Source organism: Parus major, chromosome 7 (genome assembly GCF_001522545.3).
Source record: "Parus major isolate Abel chromosome 7, Parus_major1.1, whole genome shotgun sequence".
In the NCBI taxonomy this organism is placed as follows: Eukaryota; Metazoa; Chordata; class Aves; order Passeriformes; family Paridae; genus Parus; species Parus major.
Window position 1 is genome coordinate 11,540,925 of NC_031776.1, and position 16,626 is coordinate 11,557,550.

General features: G+C 37.9%; 1 protein-coding gene across 19 annotated transcripts in view; it reads left to right on the forward strand.

The window, feature by feature from the left end:
- CARF (calcium responsive transcription factor) overlaps positions 1 to 14,740 on the forward strand; it is a 36,254-nt gene extending 21,514 nt beyond the window's left edge. For 4 of the 19 annotated variants that reach the window (XM_033515934.1, XM_033515933.1, XM_033515935.1 and 1 more), the window contains 4 exons: positions 1,327 to 1,457; positions 2,477 to 2,843; positions 11,276 to 11,439; positions 11,556 to 14,740. In XM_033515934.1, coding sequence (XP_033371825.1) covers positions 1,327 to 1,457; positions 2,477 to 2,843; positions 11,276 to 11,421 — 644 coding nt within the window. In that variant the 3' untranslated portion in view covers positions 11,422 to 11,439; positions 11,556 to 14,740. Of the gene's footprint in view, positions 1 to 1,326; positions 1,458 to 2,476; positions 2,844 to 3,312 lie in introns of all 19 variants that reach the window. The other 15 variants (XR_004498218.1, XR_004498217.1, XR_004498222.1 and 12 more) reach the window with 15 other exon arrangements.
- Positions 14,741 to 16,626: the final 1,886 nt, after the last annotated feature.

Sequence of the window (16,626 nt, forward strand, 5' to 3'; positions counted from 1 at the left end):
AACTTTCATTAATGTTTGTGAGGTGGTAGCAAGGGACAACAGCATTGACTTTTCAGACTATTCTTTGTATAAATATTTTTTTAAAATTTCAGCTTGTGCCAAATGGAGACAACTGTACATTTAAGAAATCAGGCAGTAACAGAACTTGTTTGTGCAGAACTCCCTATCTCCATGTGATATAACTTTCTTAATAGCAAGTAGAGGAGGAGTTGAACTATTACCTTTTTTCCCAGGAGTATTGCTGTAGAATACACCCCAGGGAGAGAGCTACTATCTCTTCCTTCATGTGAATATTCACATATGCATATGTGATCTCTGTATAATATTCAAAAGAGTCTAAATATTTGAATCTTGTGTTCAAGATTCACAGATTTGTATGTATCAATACCAATCCAATTCCAATCAGTTACAGCAGTTAAGAGTCTGCAGATCACTATATATGTTGAAAAATCTACCTCCACTCAGATTGCTGGAAGCTTTTCGTATGATTTTCTGATAGAAAATGTTTTGCAATTGACCATTCTCATTTTTTTTTTACATTCACCAGACTAATCTGCATTCACAGAGCAAGTTCCTCTTTTACCTCCATAAAAGTGGAACTGAGAAATAAGAAGCTGAGCAATGTCTGCTTGTATAAAGCTTAACCAAAATGTTCTGGGTGTCTCCAACAGGAAATGGAATGATCTCATGAGAAGTTTTCTTACAGAAATTGTTATAAGTGAATCTCAGTTTTCACAAACCTTCAAGAAATGAAGTCCATCATTCTTGCATTAAATAAGAATTTTGAGGATATGATATCATTTGTAGGCTGAAAGACCTCCAGATAAATGGACTTTGGATGATATTGCATAGAAGTTATACTGATTTCACAAAGATGGGAAGGGAGTGGTGAAACATAGAAAATTTCCTGTGTAGATTTTTATTTTGAAAGACAACCTTTTCTTTTGATACCTGTGTGTTTGTAAGTCCTTACTGAGGTATAGGTATCTTAAATTATTTGCCGCTTTGTTAGAAGTGTTTCAGCTTTTATGTTATAACTACAAATTCAAAGGACAGTGTAGGGTGCTCTCAGGAACAGATTTATTGGTGCCTCTGGTTTTTGCTCTGTACAGATACATGCAGACTTCCTGCAGTATTGCCTTTCTGTCACACCAATTCTTCTTTCTTTAGTCCAAGTTCTGCAAAGAGAACTGCATATATGTATGTATATATACATCTTCTGTATATCTGTAATTAAGATTGAAGGGAGTTTGGTTCACAGGGAAGGCTTTTATTAAACAGAAGAGATTTTTCATAACTGTCTGCTTCTTCACTTTGGTACCATAGGGATCTCAGGAGTGGAGTCAGTCATCACCAAAGCAGAATCCAACCAGAGTGGGGAGTCCTTGATACCTGAAACATCTCAGCTGTTGTCTTCACTCTCTTCACTTCAGCCCAAGATATTTGCACAACTTCAGGTACAGCCAAGTCATTTACAGAACATCAAACATGCTGTGCTGGAAGTGCTGAAGGCAAGCTGAGAACAGCAAGTTCCCTCTCAGCTGATCCAAATCATAGCTGGGAAATGCAGACTTTGAAGTAGCTGTCAGCTCTTGCTCTGGCTGCTCTTGCACGTCACATTTAGCATATAGCTGTGGTGCAGGGGATCCCACTACCATCTTTTGACACTTTGAAGTTAGGGTCTCTTGTGAAGTTTTCTCTTGAAAACCAAGAGGATAAAGGCAGTGGGTTTCTACCTCAAACCAACTACCTATTCATTTTCCACACACTCCAGTCATTTCATAATGAAAATGCTGCAAAACTGCAGGGAGATAAGACAGTCTTGTTTATTCCTTTTAAATCCTTTGCCAGCCTCTTAAGAAAATATCTTAAAATCCTGAAGCTGTTCCTAGCTCAGAGCTGTAAACTTGCAGGTTGAAAGGCTGAAGAGGGAGGGATAAGAATGTCATGGTAAAAGAGCTTCTAAAGCTTATCTCCCTTCGAAGCTGCCTCTCTTATCCTTCTTACTTAACTACTTTGAAAATGTGCCTTCATATTTCCTGAACCCCAATGAAATGCATGATCTTTTCCCTAGAAATACAATCTGTAGTAAGATTCTGTTCTACTTGCTGATTCCTGTCTTTCTGCGGAAAACTGGTGAAGCCTGGCTCCACCTCATATCATTTTATTTAATGCAGTGTGCTTAGCTTGTAGTACCTGCCTCTTGTGGGAATGAACAGTACTGGGGAATGATCTGAAACTGAATATCAATCCAAAATTAGATCTTTATGGTTCTAAGCAGTCTTCTAAATGCTGCTGGATTCCATTGTCCTAATTGTTTTGAAGTATATTTTGAGTCTAGAGTTGCTGAGATTGAGTGTTCAGAAGAGTTAATGCGTAGGAAGTCAGAAGCTATCTAGCCAATACATGCTGTTAAATGCAAACTCCTTCTGCTATAAATACTGTTACGTTGGTACTTCTGCCTTCTCTTTCACAGGGATTACAGCTGCAGTCAACATTTACCTCGACAAATGGATCAACAGCCCTGCTAGCTGTAAATAACCATTCCCCTCCCAGCCCTTCGAGTCTTCTGGATTCCCTGGGGAGTGCAATAAGCAGCCATTCTCTAGCACTCAGTCAGAGCCACAGTCTGCAAGCAAGTGCTGGCCTAACACAGGACAGTGCTGCTGCGCCTGCTTTTGGGGCTCTGCCTGGCCCTGATCAGAGTCTGGTTGCCATGGGCCAGCTGGTACCAGCTGAAGGGGTGGATGACTCCAGAAGCCTGGGAGGAGGAGAACATCAGATTCTCTTGGGAGATGTGCAGACTATTCCAGTACAGATTGTGGACAGCCAGCCAGTACTTAGTAAGTTGTAGTTTTCTCAATAATATGTGAATATTTGTTCACATATTATTTTGTTCTGTGTGTCTTGAAGAAAGGAGACAAATGTGTTGATAGTGGGAAACTCCAAGACAAACTTCTTTCAGCCAATTCTAATTAGTTTTTTTATTTTTCCATGGAAAAGAGAAAAGACGTTTTGTGTGAAAGTGATTTTATATCTCCAAACATTTTATTATTTTTTATAAATGGGTTTAAATATTTTTATTTGAGGGGAGCCTTACTGAAGTAAGTTTATGTCAACTTGCAGTGTTTTAGAGCACAGTGGGTGAAATAACTAACTGGCTATCAAGCTAAAAAGCAGTAAACTTCATATATACCTTAACTGTTAGCTTTTATTACTGAACTATTTTTCTTTTAAATGCACAGTTATTGGGCCTGACGCATTGTCAATGGAGTTTGAACTTCAGTGTTTGATTTTTGTTTTGTTTTTAAGCTGAAGAAAATACAGAGGGTGTTGTTACCTGTGTGAGCCAAGTTAAACAAGAGCCAAGAGAAAAAGCATTGTCTATGGAGACAGATAAAATCAGAGACTGCCACAGTTCCTCACCATAGTTCTTCACCTTCACCTGAAGCCTGGAAGGATTTTTCAAATTGGAGAACTCTAAATGTCTTGGAAGGAAAGGCAGGTGCTCTCAAAGTACTGCCATTCTTTTTTAATTGTATTCTGACATTTGGACTAAGCGTATTTTAGAGTAGTTATGACAGAAAGCTGTTTTGGTTTGACTGATGTGGCTCACTGCCAACTCCAGGTCATTCAGTTGCCCCATGGAACACCACCTCTCTCTTCCGTTTCAAGTTTTGAGTAATTTGGATTCTATCCAAATGACCTATTTTGTTCGTTGTTTCTGAAGGTCTTCCACAATTTAATTCCTTAGCTTTAGAATGTGGATCACAATGCTGGGTTTGCATTTTCTTCTTGAGACCCTTGACTCTTATTGCACTACAGAGACCATAGAATCTGTCAGCTCCAAGATCACAGAATCCAACAGCAAAGCAATCAGTATGACAATGGTTTTGTGACAAAAGGAAGGTCCAGGTTGCTAAACTTCAAAGTGATAAAGGACATGGATGCTTAAGAAAATGCAGCTTTGACCTGATCATAATGTTAATGGTGTGAAGATCAAGGAGAGGAGAAAGGTGAGGTTGCCAGGTGAACATAAAGTTGTATGATAAAGCAAAGTGTATGAATTGTAATGGTGAATTTTTTTGACTTTGACATCTTTGAACTTAAGTTCTGGCTTTATAATGAGGTTCATTGATGCATGCAGCCTTCCTTTGCAGTGCTACTGTATTTGCAGTTGGTCATAACACTAAATGCAGGAGTCTTTCTCATGGAAAATGATTGATGCTGCCATTTCAGCTTATCTACCTCTTGCTTTGTGCACTTAAAGCTATCAGCTCAGACAAATGTGATTTAACCTGCTGCTGTTTGTGATGTAGGGCTTGTGGATACATTCCTAACAAAGAGAAGCCCAAGAAAACAAAGAAAGTAATCAAAGCAATGTCCAAGTGTTCTTCACCTTAACATTCAGAAAACAAACTCACCTTTCTCAAAAGTGACGTATTCTAAGACTTAAGTGGTCCATACAATTAAGATAATTACCACGAATCTTTAGAAAATTGAATGTGTTAAAAATTATTGTTTAGTAATATTTGAGTTAAAGCCATAGTAAGTGACAAGCACTGAGCTGTGTAATCTGTGACAGCTGTTTCCTTAAGAAAAAAAATCACAGCTACAAATAACATGGAATCATTTTAAAGCTGTAAATGAAATGAAACTGATGCCAACATAGATATCAAGTTAAGAAATTGCATTTTTTGCAATTCAGATGTTGAATTCTTAAAGCAAAATTCAGAGTAGTTTGTATACAGCAATAGGAGCCTTTCTATTATTAGTTCCTACTAAGTAGTTGAGAACTTGATCATAAAATAGGGGTTTTTTTCTGCATGCTGTGGAAGAATTCAGTGTGAGGACTTTTCTTTTTTTTGGACTTGAAAACAAATGAACAAAGAACCACAGAAAAACTATTTCATTTATGTAGAGAAGAAAGTGTTGTGAATATTATATGAACCAAAACGTTGACATTTAAAAATTGTTACTTTACCTTACATGCAAGCATTCACAAACATCTTCTAAACAATGGCCATTTAATTTATTTTTTTTTCATTTTCTTTTGAGTATTTAAAGCTAAAACTTTTGAAAGCCTTACATTGAACTTGTGTTCCAAATGCCTTTATGTGCAAAATCTGTTAGGTGCTATATCATAGTCTTAATATATATTAACTTCTCTGAGGTTAACTAGCATTGTAAACATTATTTGTTTAAAGCTAATTTTTATGGGTTAAGTCCCATTAGGATTTTCCAACAGGATCATGCTCTTATTAAATAAGAGCCAGTAGTTTATGATGCAAATGCATTTAAAAATCTCCAGTTTTTTGGAGCCTTTCATATATTTAGTGTCTACACTGGCTTGTTTTATGGTGTGCTGTACTTATTTCTGGCTAGGAAAAATCCCCCAAGATTCACCTGTGGGGTATTTTATTTAGTTGGGTATTTTTATTTTTGTTTTGTTTGTTGTTGGTTTTTTGGTAGGTTGTTTTGCTAACTGTCAAAGTATCTCCCAAATGGATGTTCCCTGCTGCAGTCTTAGTTCTGGAGCACTCAGCCAGCAGCCACCTTCTCTTTTCCAACTCAAAAACTGCATACCAGAATTGGTACCTCCTTCCATGCTGCTGTATTCAATAATCCATCACCATCAGTTTTTCTTAAACTAATGCATTCCAAACCATATTCTCTTTTCCTTTCTCTTTTTTTGAGAATTTTTCCTCATTTTTGAGAATGCTTCTTTTCAAAAGAATAAATTACAGCTAAAGATCACCAGCAAGAGGTTATTTCCATTTTAGTTCTCTTCAAAGCAGACAATACATTTGTGATTGAAATAAAAGCTTAAAGTAAGATGAGTTCCATTTCCATCAGCTCTTGCTTAGTTCCCTCATTAACAGTTCTGGTTTTAACATGGTTCTTTCCACCATGAGCTATAGTCTCATCCTGTGCTGCACGGTATTTTCTGACAGTGTTTCTGGTTTTGACCTAGTGCTTACGACTGGAGGAAACACTCTTTTAGTCCATCTTGAATTGCAGGCTCTGAAATGAATTTTATATTCTATCCTGATTTGCATGGTAATCTGGAAACAACAGAAGTAAAAGTTGGAAAAATTTTAAAGAAGCAATAAAGAATTAGCTGTTGTCAAAAGCTGAGGATTAGACTTGCAATTCTGTTTATTGGAAAATTTATTTTAAATTATTCTTCACTCAATATTCACAGTTTTCTTCATTTTTGCTGAATTTAATTTCTTTGTCTTCCAAATATATAATTCATCTTATTACTGTGTTATTTTTTTTAAGGTAATGTAATTATTCTTTTTCAAAGTATGTGTTTTACATTTGTTTTGTGCATATTGCTAAAGGAGGAACATGAATTTGTCTCCATGTCCAGTCTCTATATTTGATTTAATGCCTTTCTTCACTAATAGCCGCCTACATTTTATAGAGAAGACTGTTAAGTATCTGAAAAAAATCCAAGTAAATGCTGCCATGTTCAATGGTTAAAATTGTTTAAATAGAATACTCAAGGCTGATTTTTCAGAGTAATCTGTGTAGCTTGATGCAAAGTAGTTGGTTATTATTTTGTGTTGGAACTGTAGATGTTTTTCTGATGCTTACTTTGTTTTCTTGTGGTTGTTGTGTGCAAGCACTTACTTTGCAAACCTAGAATTCTTGGCCTTCAACACTAGTGTAAATGAACAGCTGATTCTCCAGTTATCCTTGTTGGTTGTCTGTAAGAGTGACTGGTTGCTTTACAAGAAGAGATGTGCTTCTGTATGTGCATGCAAAAATAACCTTTTGGTAAAATGTAGAGAAAGTGTAAAATGGTATACATCCATAGCTCTTCAAGGCTGGAGGCCTATTGGATGGAAACCAGTACTAGAAATGATTGCTGTTTGTTGGTACAAAATTATTGCAGTTTCTACAAAATTTAGAGGCACAAATGTCTGTATATATATGTATGTATATATATATATATTTTCTATAGTAACTTACTGTATAATATTTATATTCAAATGTAAACTACTTGTTCTTTTAAAGTAATGGTCTATTTTGTGGCTATGGGGGCTCATGGGGAGAAATGCAAGAGCACTTTCAGGGCAGTGGATTTTAGAGATGATGGGCCACAAGTAGGAGAGCTCCAGAGAGACCAGGTGGAAGAAGTTCCTGAAAAGCAAGGATCCTGCTTGGAGGACTGATGGGAGTTGTGCTTGGAGGGTTCTGGGGATGAGAACCCAAAGGCTCAGTGCAGTTCCTGATTCTGTCTGTAGTCCTCTCTATGCCAGTAGTGGATAGTGTGAGTTCATGGTAGGAAATTAAAGGTATGGAAAAAAAGGGAATCCTGCCCTGCCCTTAAAAGCAGAGAAGCTGCTGGAGTTTTGATGAGCATGAGAGGCAGATAAATGACTCCCCATAGTCTGAGATGCCCATTCTTAGCTTCTAATATGAAGAAGAAGCTCCTCTTGGAGCTTCAGCCCAGGCCTGTAGACTCTTTTTCTTTACCTGTTACCAAGGAAAACAAACCTTTTCTTCCCAACTGAATTAACCTGCTGCTTTCCTCATCCCACTGACTGCAGTTCATCTGCCCAAATGTCTCTCCATACTTTTTAAGGCTCCCACAGAAATCCCATGCCCTCAGGCCCTCCAATTCTCACTGTTTCACTGTTGGACTGTTGAAGGAGCTGCTGAGTTCACTGCACAGGTAAACACTGGTGAGCTTTGCCCCATCAGTTTTTCTCCCTCCTTCCCCATGATCATAAATACATATGTTCCTTTAAATTGCATTAAGTTTTTTTTACTTGCTTGCTTAAGGGTTTATCATCATTACTGGGATGCATATAAGGGAGCACCATTTCACAGACCATTTACATTCACAGCAACTGAAAATATTTGATAAAACAGGGAGGAATCAGCTGTTAGGGCTGGCCTCTTTCATACCACTTGAATTGATGATTCTGGCTGTGGATAGTAGCTGCCCGTTAAGCTGGCTGTCTGTTGGCAAAAGTGCAATTTTCTCCCTTAAGCCTATTCAAGCACATGCCTTCTCAGATGTTTAGGTAGGAAGAATCTGTTCCATTAGGAATAGCAAGTGTGATATAGCTGAGCATGGTGCTGGGAAAAGTTACTGTTCTTTATGGGTCTCTGATGAGAAAATAATCTTTGATTTGCATTGCCTTTCTGAACAAAGCTTTTGTAGGAATAGACTTCAGAGCCTATCCTATCAGTAACAATTATCTTCTCCCAGCAACAGTGCACTGCATTAATGAATGAAACAAGCCTTGTGTAAAACAGATGGTGTTAATTTTTTTAGGTCAGAAGCTATCCAGTTGGTCTACCTAACAACAGCAGCTAAGGTACAATTTGGGGGGGAAAGGAGAGGAGCAAATAAGAGGAGTGTATGTGCATGCATTTTTTTTTCCAATACAAGCTCTTACATCTGTCTCCCATTCCATTTCTGGTGCACATGGCAAATGACGTGTAGGGATTTGAAGTGTTTTCTGGAGAGTCTTCAAAGGAGCGATCAGAGATAGTACTGCTGTATCATACAAACTACTAGTACATGTTTGTCAACTAGGACCCCATTCTGTTCTTGTACAGAAGGGGTTTTAAAAGCATGCGAAGCTTTACGAGGACAAGCACTGAGTGTCCTTATCCTAAGGAGTCTTCTCTGGACAGGAAAATAGGAGCTGTGGGAGTAATTCTCATCAGTAGTCTGTTAGCCTCTGATAGATAGAGGAAGCCTTGCAAAAAGCATGTATATGACAGCCCCTTATTGCAAATTACCTTTGGACACTTAATAGTTGTACAATACATACGATACATATATAGATGTATGTATCTTAAAATAAAATGGAGACATGACTATAGTTGTTTGCACATAATTCTTTAATACCATTTTAATTACAGTTATCTGTGGTTAAATGATGTAGTTATTTTAGGGTACATGTAATCAGATCTTTTAATGTGGATAATTGGAATTCATGTTTTTACTACAACCATCCTTTGCTCTCTGCAGCACAGCTCAGTTGGTCATTTGGCATGTACTGGCTTCTGTTAATGACATTCTGCCTGTTTAAACAAGAGCATGCTGTTCTAAGCAAATTAAATTTCTCACTCTTCCTGATCTTTTTTCTAATAAGGATTGATAAGGCTCATCATGAAAATCTGTTTGTAGTATAGTGCTTTCATAAGAGTTGATTTCTGGAAGGAGCTAGATACTGTTGGATCTGTCCATTTGGACATTTGTCTAATGTACTTGGATTTCTATAGCAGGACCTTGTCAATACAGCATAAGCTGCCACTAAAATACTGTAAAAATTTCAACTCTCTCCCTTGGTCAAATGTTGACAGTTCAGTGGCTCCAGGAAAGATCATAGGAATACTTAGGCTCTTTGGAGAACAATTTCTGTCTGTAGATACTATTTAAAACATAATTAGGTGTGGCAATCAAATGGCAGTAGGAGAGTCAGAAACAGAGAGGTGTGTGTTGGCAGGTCAGTGAGAGCAGAAGTTCAGTCCCAGTGTCCTTGTGCCAGACTAACATTCTCTGTGCTAGTCCTGAAAGCACCCTTGAGAAACAGTGATTGTCTGTGTGCTGACATAGCTGTTCTTTCTGCTTGCCCACTCAAGAAGTTCTACAAGCCTTCAAGGGACGTGGAGAGCATGAAAGTGTCTAAGATCTTATGAGACGACCTGCAGGAATGAAACAGAGGAGGTTAAAGTTTGATGATGTGACTTCTATATAATGCACTTTCTTTGGTGGGAGGAAGAGGATTTTCCAATAGAGAATAAAAGTAAATCTTCTTTTTCAGAATATTAGTATTATTGCTGACTCTCTCTGGTCTGTTCGACAAGATGCCTGGTGTTTGGACAGGTCTCAATGTTTTATGAATGTGTCCCAAAATGTTAATGAATACGCATTCATACATTGCTATCTTTGCATGTCATACTGAAACTGTAAGCCAGTGGCACCTCCTGATCTTTTTATTGTCTCTGTGCATTTTCATAAAGTAAATGAAAGCTGCTTTTTATAAAGAAATAGCAGAGACCTTTTGTCCAGAGTCCTTTCAGATATATACTTTTATATAGAGTAAGCTTTAACTTAATAATGTTGTTTATTTCTAGCCCTTTAATAACCTAAAATAGCCAAAGCCTTTTCACCTTTTTTTCTTTTTATCCAGAACATGAAGCATTTCAAACTACCCCTCAAAACTACCATGCTCAGAGCCTGAAAGGTTTGGCACTTTTCTTCCTGGTGATCTTCCATCTGTACTGTGTTGTGTCTTGCGTATAACACCAGAATCCATAGTTAATACCTATCCCATCACATTAAAGCACTTTTTCATTTGCAGAATCTACCTGGTCACTTGACAGCATATCAGTGTCAATATCTGCAAACCAGTTTATTGATTAACATCTGTCACATCAGTTCTAGATGTGGCCAATTTTCTTTGTGCATGGAATTTGCATTGGTGTAGTGAAACTAGTGATGTCAAAAATGGTCAAGTCTCATGAACTGAGTGCCTTCTGTTGCGAATTTGATCTTAGTCTGAGTTCTGTCTGAGCTAGGAACAAATTCTGAGGCTGTGTTCTGCCTCTGTTGCCCCTGTGTTCTGCAGTGCTTGTTGAGCAGAAGAAAAACCTTCCAGTTCCTAAGAACAGGTACACTTGTGTTTTTGCCTGATGCAAAGCTGCTCATATTAATCTCTTGAGAGATGGCTCATGGAATTCTGCTTTCCAGCTTAAGAGAAGATAAAGTCTCTGTATATGAAAACTTGCTGGAGAATGTACAGACAGTTGGGAGCATCTAGAAGAGTCACCCTCAAGTGTACTTAATTTAGGAATAGGAGCTGGTAGAAGGAATAAACAACTGAAGAGTATAATGGTAAAAGTAGGCATTCTTACTCTTTACATAGCATTGCCCTTACACAATACCTTTTCTTAAATATGTTCCTTGACAAACACTGGTCAGCAGTGAGAAGGAAACAAATCTCAATTTCTTCCCACTGCCAGCTTAAAGTTTAACAGAGCTTCTGCAAATTAATCACAAGTTGGGCCTAAAAGTCTATCCTAGATCTGAGTTCAGTTTTGCTTTGTCAGGTCACTGTTAAGTTACATAAATTTAACTTTTTCACATAGCTGTTTCTTTTAAAGATAAAATTAAATGTGAGAAAGCTTTGGAAATTTTGTTTCTTATAGAGGACACTTCAGTTCTCTGAAGTGTGCAGGTGTTTTCCACTTGTCTTCCACTTTTATCTCTTAGTTCAATATGTATTGGCTGTTTTCTCAGGATCACTTACCTCTGAGAGCACTCCAGATAACTGTCAAGAAGCCAGAGCAGAGAACAGAAGAGGAAAAGAAGTTTGCAAAAAGCTGCTTGCAGAAGATAGAAAGCTCTCAAACTTACAGCTGAAGACTGCAATTTCTTATGGCTGAAATGGCTCACTTTAGATGGTAAATATTTTTTTAATATACTACTTTTTAATTGTTCATTTTGTTACTGCTTACGCCTTGAGCTCACATCTAATAAAAGCTAGAATGGTAACTGTGTATTTTGCTTTTATCTTCAGTGTACTAGTTATCTTCTGAATGTAAACTGGTCTGATAACTCCATGTTTTTGGCTGTTGACAAAGCTGTTATCGCATCTGAGGTGTTCTGTACATCGGAGATGGAGGAAGTGGGAACCTTCTTGACCTTATTTCTACTGAGAACAGATGATCTGTGGAAAGAGGGCTTTGCCAGTTTTAAATCAATATCCTCACAATAATTTGGTGTGTGTACATGTTTTTCATGTCAGGTGCTAGTGCATGTCTAACTTTGTACATAATAGAAGCCATAAAATTACCTCTCACTGGCCTAGCCATATTTTTTATTGTCTCCTACCACTGTACTCATTGTTTTTTTGGGAATGGGACAATTATTTTAACATGTTCTCGTTTTCTACTTTTCTGCCTTTCTCCTGTTGCCTCTTTCTCATACCCAGAGCAGCACAGATTTCTCACTTTAAAAAAACTTCTCCATCCTCAGTTTCCCATATTTTGGGAAACTTTCTCTTTGCTTTATTGTGCTGGACTTTGATTTCTTACATGACTGAAATGTAAGATATCATTGCATTTTGCTTAAGGAGTGGGAAATACTGGGGTGGGCTCCACTGCCCCCTTCACTCCAGAAGTCCTCAGAGGAATTACCTACCACAGGTTCTGCTCCTGCACCTGCATCTCCACACAGGCCAGCACAAGCACAGAACTGTGCTGATGCCCTTTGTGTACCAGCATGTTATCAGTACAAAGTTACTGCTGTGAATCCAGATCAGTCTGTGGGTCTGCCCCACTGTGTCCCCACAAATGACTCTTTGGGTACAACTTGAAAGAGAGCACAGGAAACAGCCAGAAAGTTCTTAATGTTCAACTTTTAGTTTGTGATTCTGTATTGAGTTCAGGTGCTCTGGTGTGGGTGGCCCTGTGCAGGACACAGCTGGTTCCAGGCAGCTCAGCAACTGCCCCGCCATGGGACACAGCTGAGCACATCTGTGAAGCTGGGGCACCTCTGTGGCAGTGTCTGTAAGAAAAGGCAAAATGCTGCATGGCAGAGAGGAGTGAGGAAGAAGGTGAAAGAGTTCTCTGAGCACCCATGTCAGAAAAGAAGAAGAGGGAGGGAATTGCTTTCTGGTGCTGGAAATTCAGACCACAGAGGATCACATGCCAGAGCAGGTGCAGATTTTTCTGAAGGAACTGCAGTCTGTGGAGAGGAGCCATGCCAGAACAGGCTTCTGCTGAAGGACTGCAGCCTGTGGAGAGAGCCCATGATGGAGTGACAGAAAGAAGCTATTACAGACTGACTGCAACACCCATGTTCCACTTTGCCCTCTGCTGCCTTGGACAAGGGGAGACAGAGGAGTTGGGGGTTCAAAGTGTAAAAGAGGACAACAGAATGGAATGTGCTGTTTTAATTTGCTTTTGTTTCTTAGTGATTTAATCTATTTTAATTGGCAAAAAATTAAATTAGCTTTCCTCATATTGATTCAAATATTGAAATTTACATCTGGACGCCAGTCATGGTGGAAAATCCTGATTGTTTGATCACTGCAAGTCATTATTGCCTTTAATTTTTAAGTAATCAAATTTTAATTTTTAAGGATTCATTCTGTGTGAAGAAAGTAGTGTACCTTGTCTGAATCAGGAATTACATTTCTGGATGTATTCTGGTTAGGTCTTTCAAGTTCAGTGTACTCACCTCTTCACTAGAGTAGATCTCGGTGGCGAATTAACTCAGGAACATGTCTAATCTGTTACATTTCAGCTGGAAAAGAATACCAGCCATATTTTTACAGGTTTGAGCATGGGAGAGTCATTCAGAGGAGACGATGCTGCAGCATTATTTACTTTGGTAAAGCTGTTCTTACAGGTGTTAAGGATGTGGCATCTTCCCAGTGTTGTCTAGCAGTGCTTCAGAATGGGGCAAAGTTTGTGGTGAGTGGCATCTTCAGTGAAAGTGCTGTTAACTTTGGGCAAAGAAATAAGCAGAGTTTGGGAATGGGATTTATACTCTTGTGCTTTTCAGAGATTATTTAGGAAAATAATAAAAATAATAAGAATAATAAGTAATAGTAAAGTAATAAGTAAAATAATAAGTAATAAGAATAAGAAGGGAACTTCCTTTAGAGGATAAGTTTTATATGTATGTTCTTTCACCACCTTTGGAAAATACCTGGTACTGGACACCAAGGGTATCTAGGCAGGGTACTAGGTGACATAACACACTTACTGGTTTCTAATGGGAGCACTGGAATACAAACTTGATGGATAGCTTCCTAGCATTAGCTAAATTAATCTTCATTTTTTTGTCCTCTCTCTTCACATTTCACTATAAAGGGAAGAGTCTCTGTTAAAGGGAACATGGTGAATTGTTATCTGTCCATAAAACTGTTTGTGAACAGTTGGATGAAAAGGACTTCTTTGATAATGAATTAGATGAGCTTTGGAAAGAATTGCACTGTCACTGTAACTTCAAGTATTTCCTTCCAAAGATATTGCTCACTATTGATTATTGTCTTCCTGTTTATTTGCTGTATAATTTATTTGTTAAGCTTTTCTGGCCATGTCAGGGCCATAGAAGTAATACATAGGGCAGTTCTCTTTTCCTTTGAAGTTTTATAAAAGGGGAAAGAATTCTTCATTTTGCATTTAGGCACCAGCTGCTCTGGAAAAGTCCATGATTATCTGTGTTCCATAGCTACCAAAAAATACCAAAAAGTATTCCATAAACTTGTGATTTTTCCTTGGATCAGGCAAATTGAGTTTGACATCTTTTTTTAAAAAAAAAAAGGCAGACTATGCTAGAACCAAATTTAGCATCTTCAGGAGCTGTGACCTAGGGTTCATCAGCTGCAATTGTAAAAAGATTGATGTTTTCATAGTGAAATGTTTTCATTAATCTAATTTAATCTATGAACAGAAGTATCTTCATTCCTCTTATTTCAGACTTGTGAACTCCTTTGCAAAATGAGAGATCGCTAGTGAGATTAGCTAATAACTGCAAAAATGGAAAAGTTTCACTGAGAACAGGTGTGGTAACAAAATGTACCATAAAGTCAGACAGCATAATTAACATTAGTAAGGTAAGATCTTTCAGAGGTTAACTACAGGCTAATACTTTTGGTGGGACACTGATGTTTATTCTGATCTTGCAAACAAAAATAATGTTTATGAGCCATTGCAGAAAGAACTGGGAAATAAAGCACTTTGTAAAATGCCAGTCTGTGGTGGTTTTGGTTTCTGTTGATTTTGTCAAGCTTTTACTTGGTGTTCATTCCTGTGTATGTCTATTGCAGGGTCTGTTTTATCTGATCTCTTACATAGAGTAAGTTAAAATAAGTTAGTTGTTAATACTTAGAGCATAAGACCCAAGTACTTCAAGGCAAGATGCGATATGCCATATATTTTCTAACAAATAATAAAAGTTGAATATTCTTGATAATTTTCAGAAGACATGTGCCAGAAAGGAGTGCTCATAATGCCTTAAAGCACTAGGACAAAAAGTACAATTCTTTTGGAATTTTTAGTTAGTTTTATTTTTAAATTTTCTACCTATATTTATGTGAGCTGATATTTTAATATATTGAATAAGGAAAACAGGCTTTTTTTTTTTTTTTTGGTGATGGTTTGTTCTCATTGCTAATGCACATCTTGATGTTCTGATCCACATTTATAACATTATCACTTATACAGGGAGAAGCAGTGTCAGACAATAGAGAATTAGCACAGAATAGGGCATCCAAAACTACTTCTGCTGGCTTTTATCAATTTTTTGTTTGTTTTGAGTGGCAGTAGATAACTGACAATAATCATTTAGAGCCCACTCTTTCCTTGGAAGGTCTGTGCCCTGCTGTATATTTTTTGTCGTCTCCAGGATCAAGCAGAAGAGAGAACCTGAAGGTTCTGCTGTTTGGAAAACAACGGTTGCAGAGTTATTGGATGTGGGCAGGGGACACAGTCACCATCCTTACATCCAGCAGATGAGAGAACAAGGAATGAAATAGAAGATGGATGTTTTTCTTCTGGTATTACCATGTTAGATCAAAAGATTTCTAGGGGAATTAATGAGCAGCACTGCAAGAGAAAGCAGAGGTAGGAGCTTGGTGATAGCATTTGGTTGAACTCCACTAAGTCATCCAGCTACTTCTGTAGCATTGGAAGCAAGAGAATACTTTCCCATTCCTCCTTCAGATTGTTTGGAAGGAATATGTTCTATCCCAGACTATCCATTCCCTAGCCCTTGACTTTGGGAGGGATGATGCCAGTTAGGCCAACAGGTTATGAGAAGAGATGGAGGTTGGCTAAATGCACCCTGCTCAGACAACAAATATTAGTAGCAGTTCTTGTAAATGTTGCCAGTTCTTGCAGCAGTTTGATCTGCACACATCAAGAGATGGCAAATTTAGGAAGTAGCTGTACTTCTGGAGGCTGCAAAACCCCTGAGATTTGTGTATGTGCCTTCTGCAGTGCACATACACGTGTAACTATGTAATAATTTGTTAATAGTAACTGCTACAAAAAACTTGGAAAAAAGCTGCTTGCAGTCATCCTATGAAAAGCAAAGAGCTTGTTTTCATGTGTCAGCTCTTTAAGACAGGAAAATGTTTATAGAATGTACAGCAGTTTGACAAAGACAGTGATAAAAAATTCTTATTTTCTGAACTGTTAGGTGGTTTGCTTGTGTGTTAAAAGAATTTTAAACATTTTGCATGGCTGTTACCATGTATTGCTCTTTCTGTGCTGAGTAGTCACTGATGTCTACATTATAATTATGTACTCAGAAATTTGGGGGTTTTTACCTTTGATTAGAGAATACAGTCTCCAAATGGTTGTCAAGCTGGCATTATAGAAGAATTAGAGAGTTCATTCTAGTAAGATACTGAAATTTAAGAAGTGTAATGAAATCACTAGCAACTTTAATCAATAACAGTCTTCAGTGAATTTTGAAGTCCAATTCTTGGGAAGGGTCTGGATGGTTTGTGAATCATTAGTGACACTGCTTTCTTCAGCTAACATCAAAAATTCATTTTCAGCTTCTGTCAGCCAGTATCCAGGCATTGCTTTGTTCTGCAAACAGGTGGAGAGAGAGGGGTTGCAGTGGGGTGG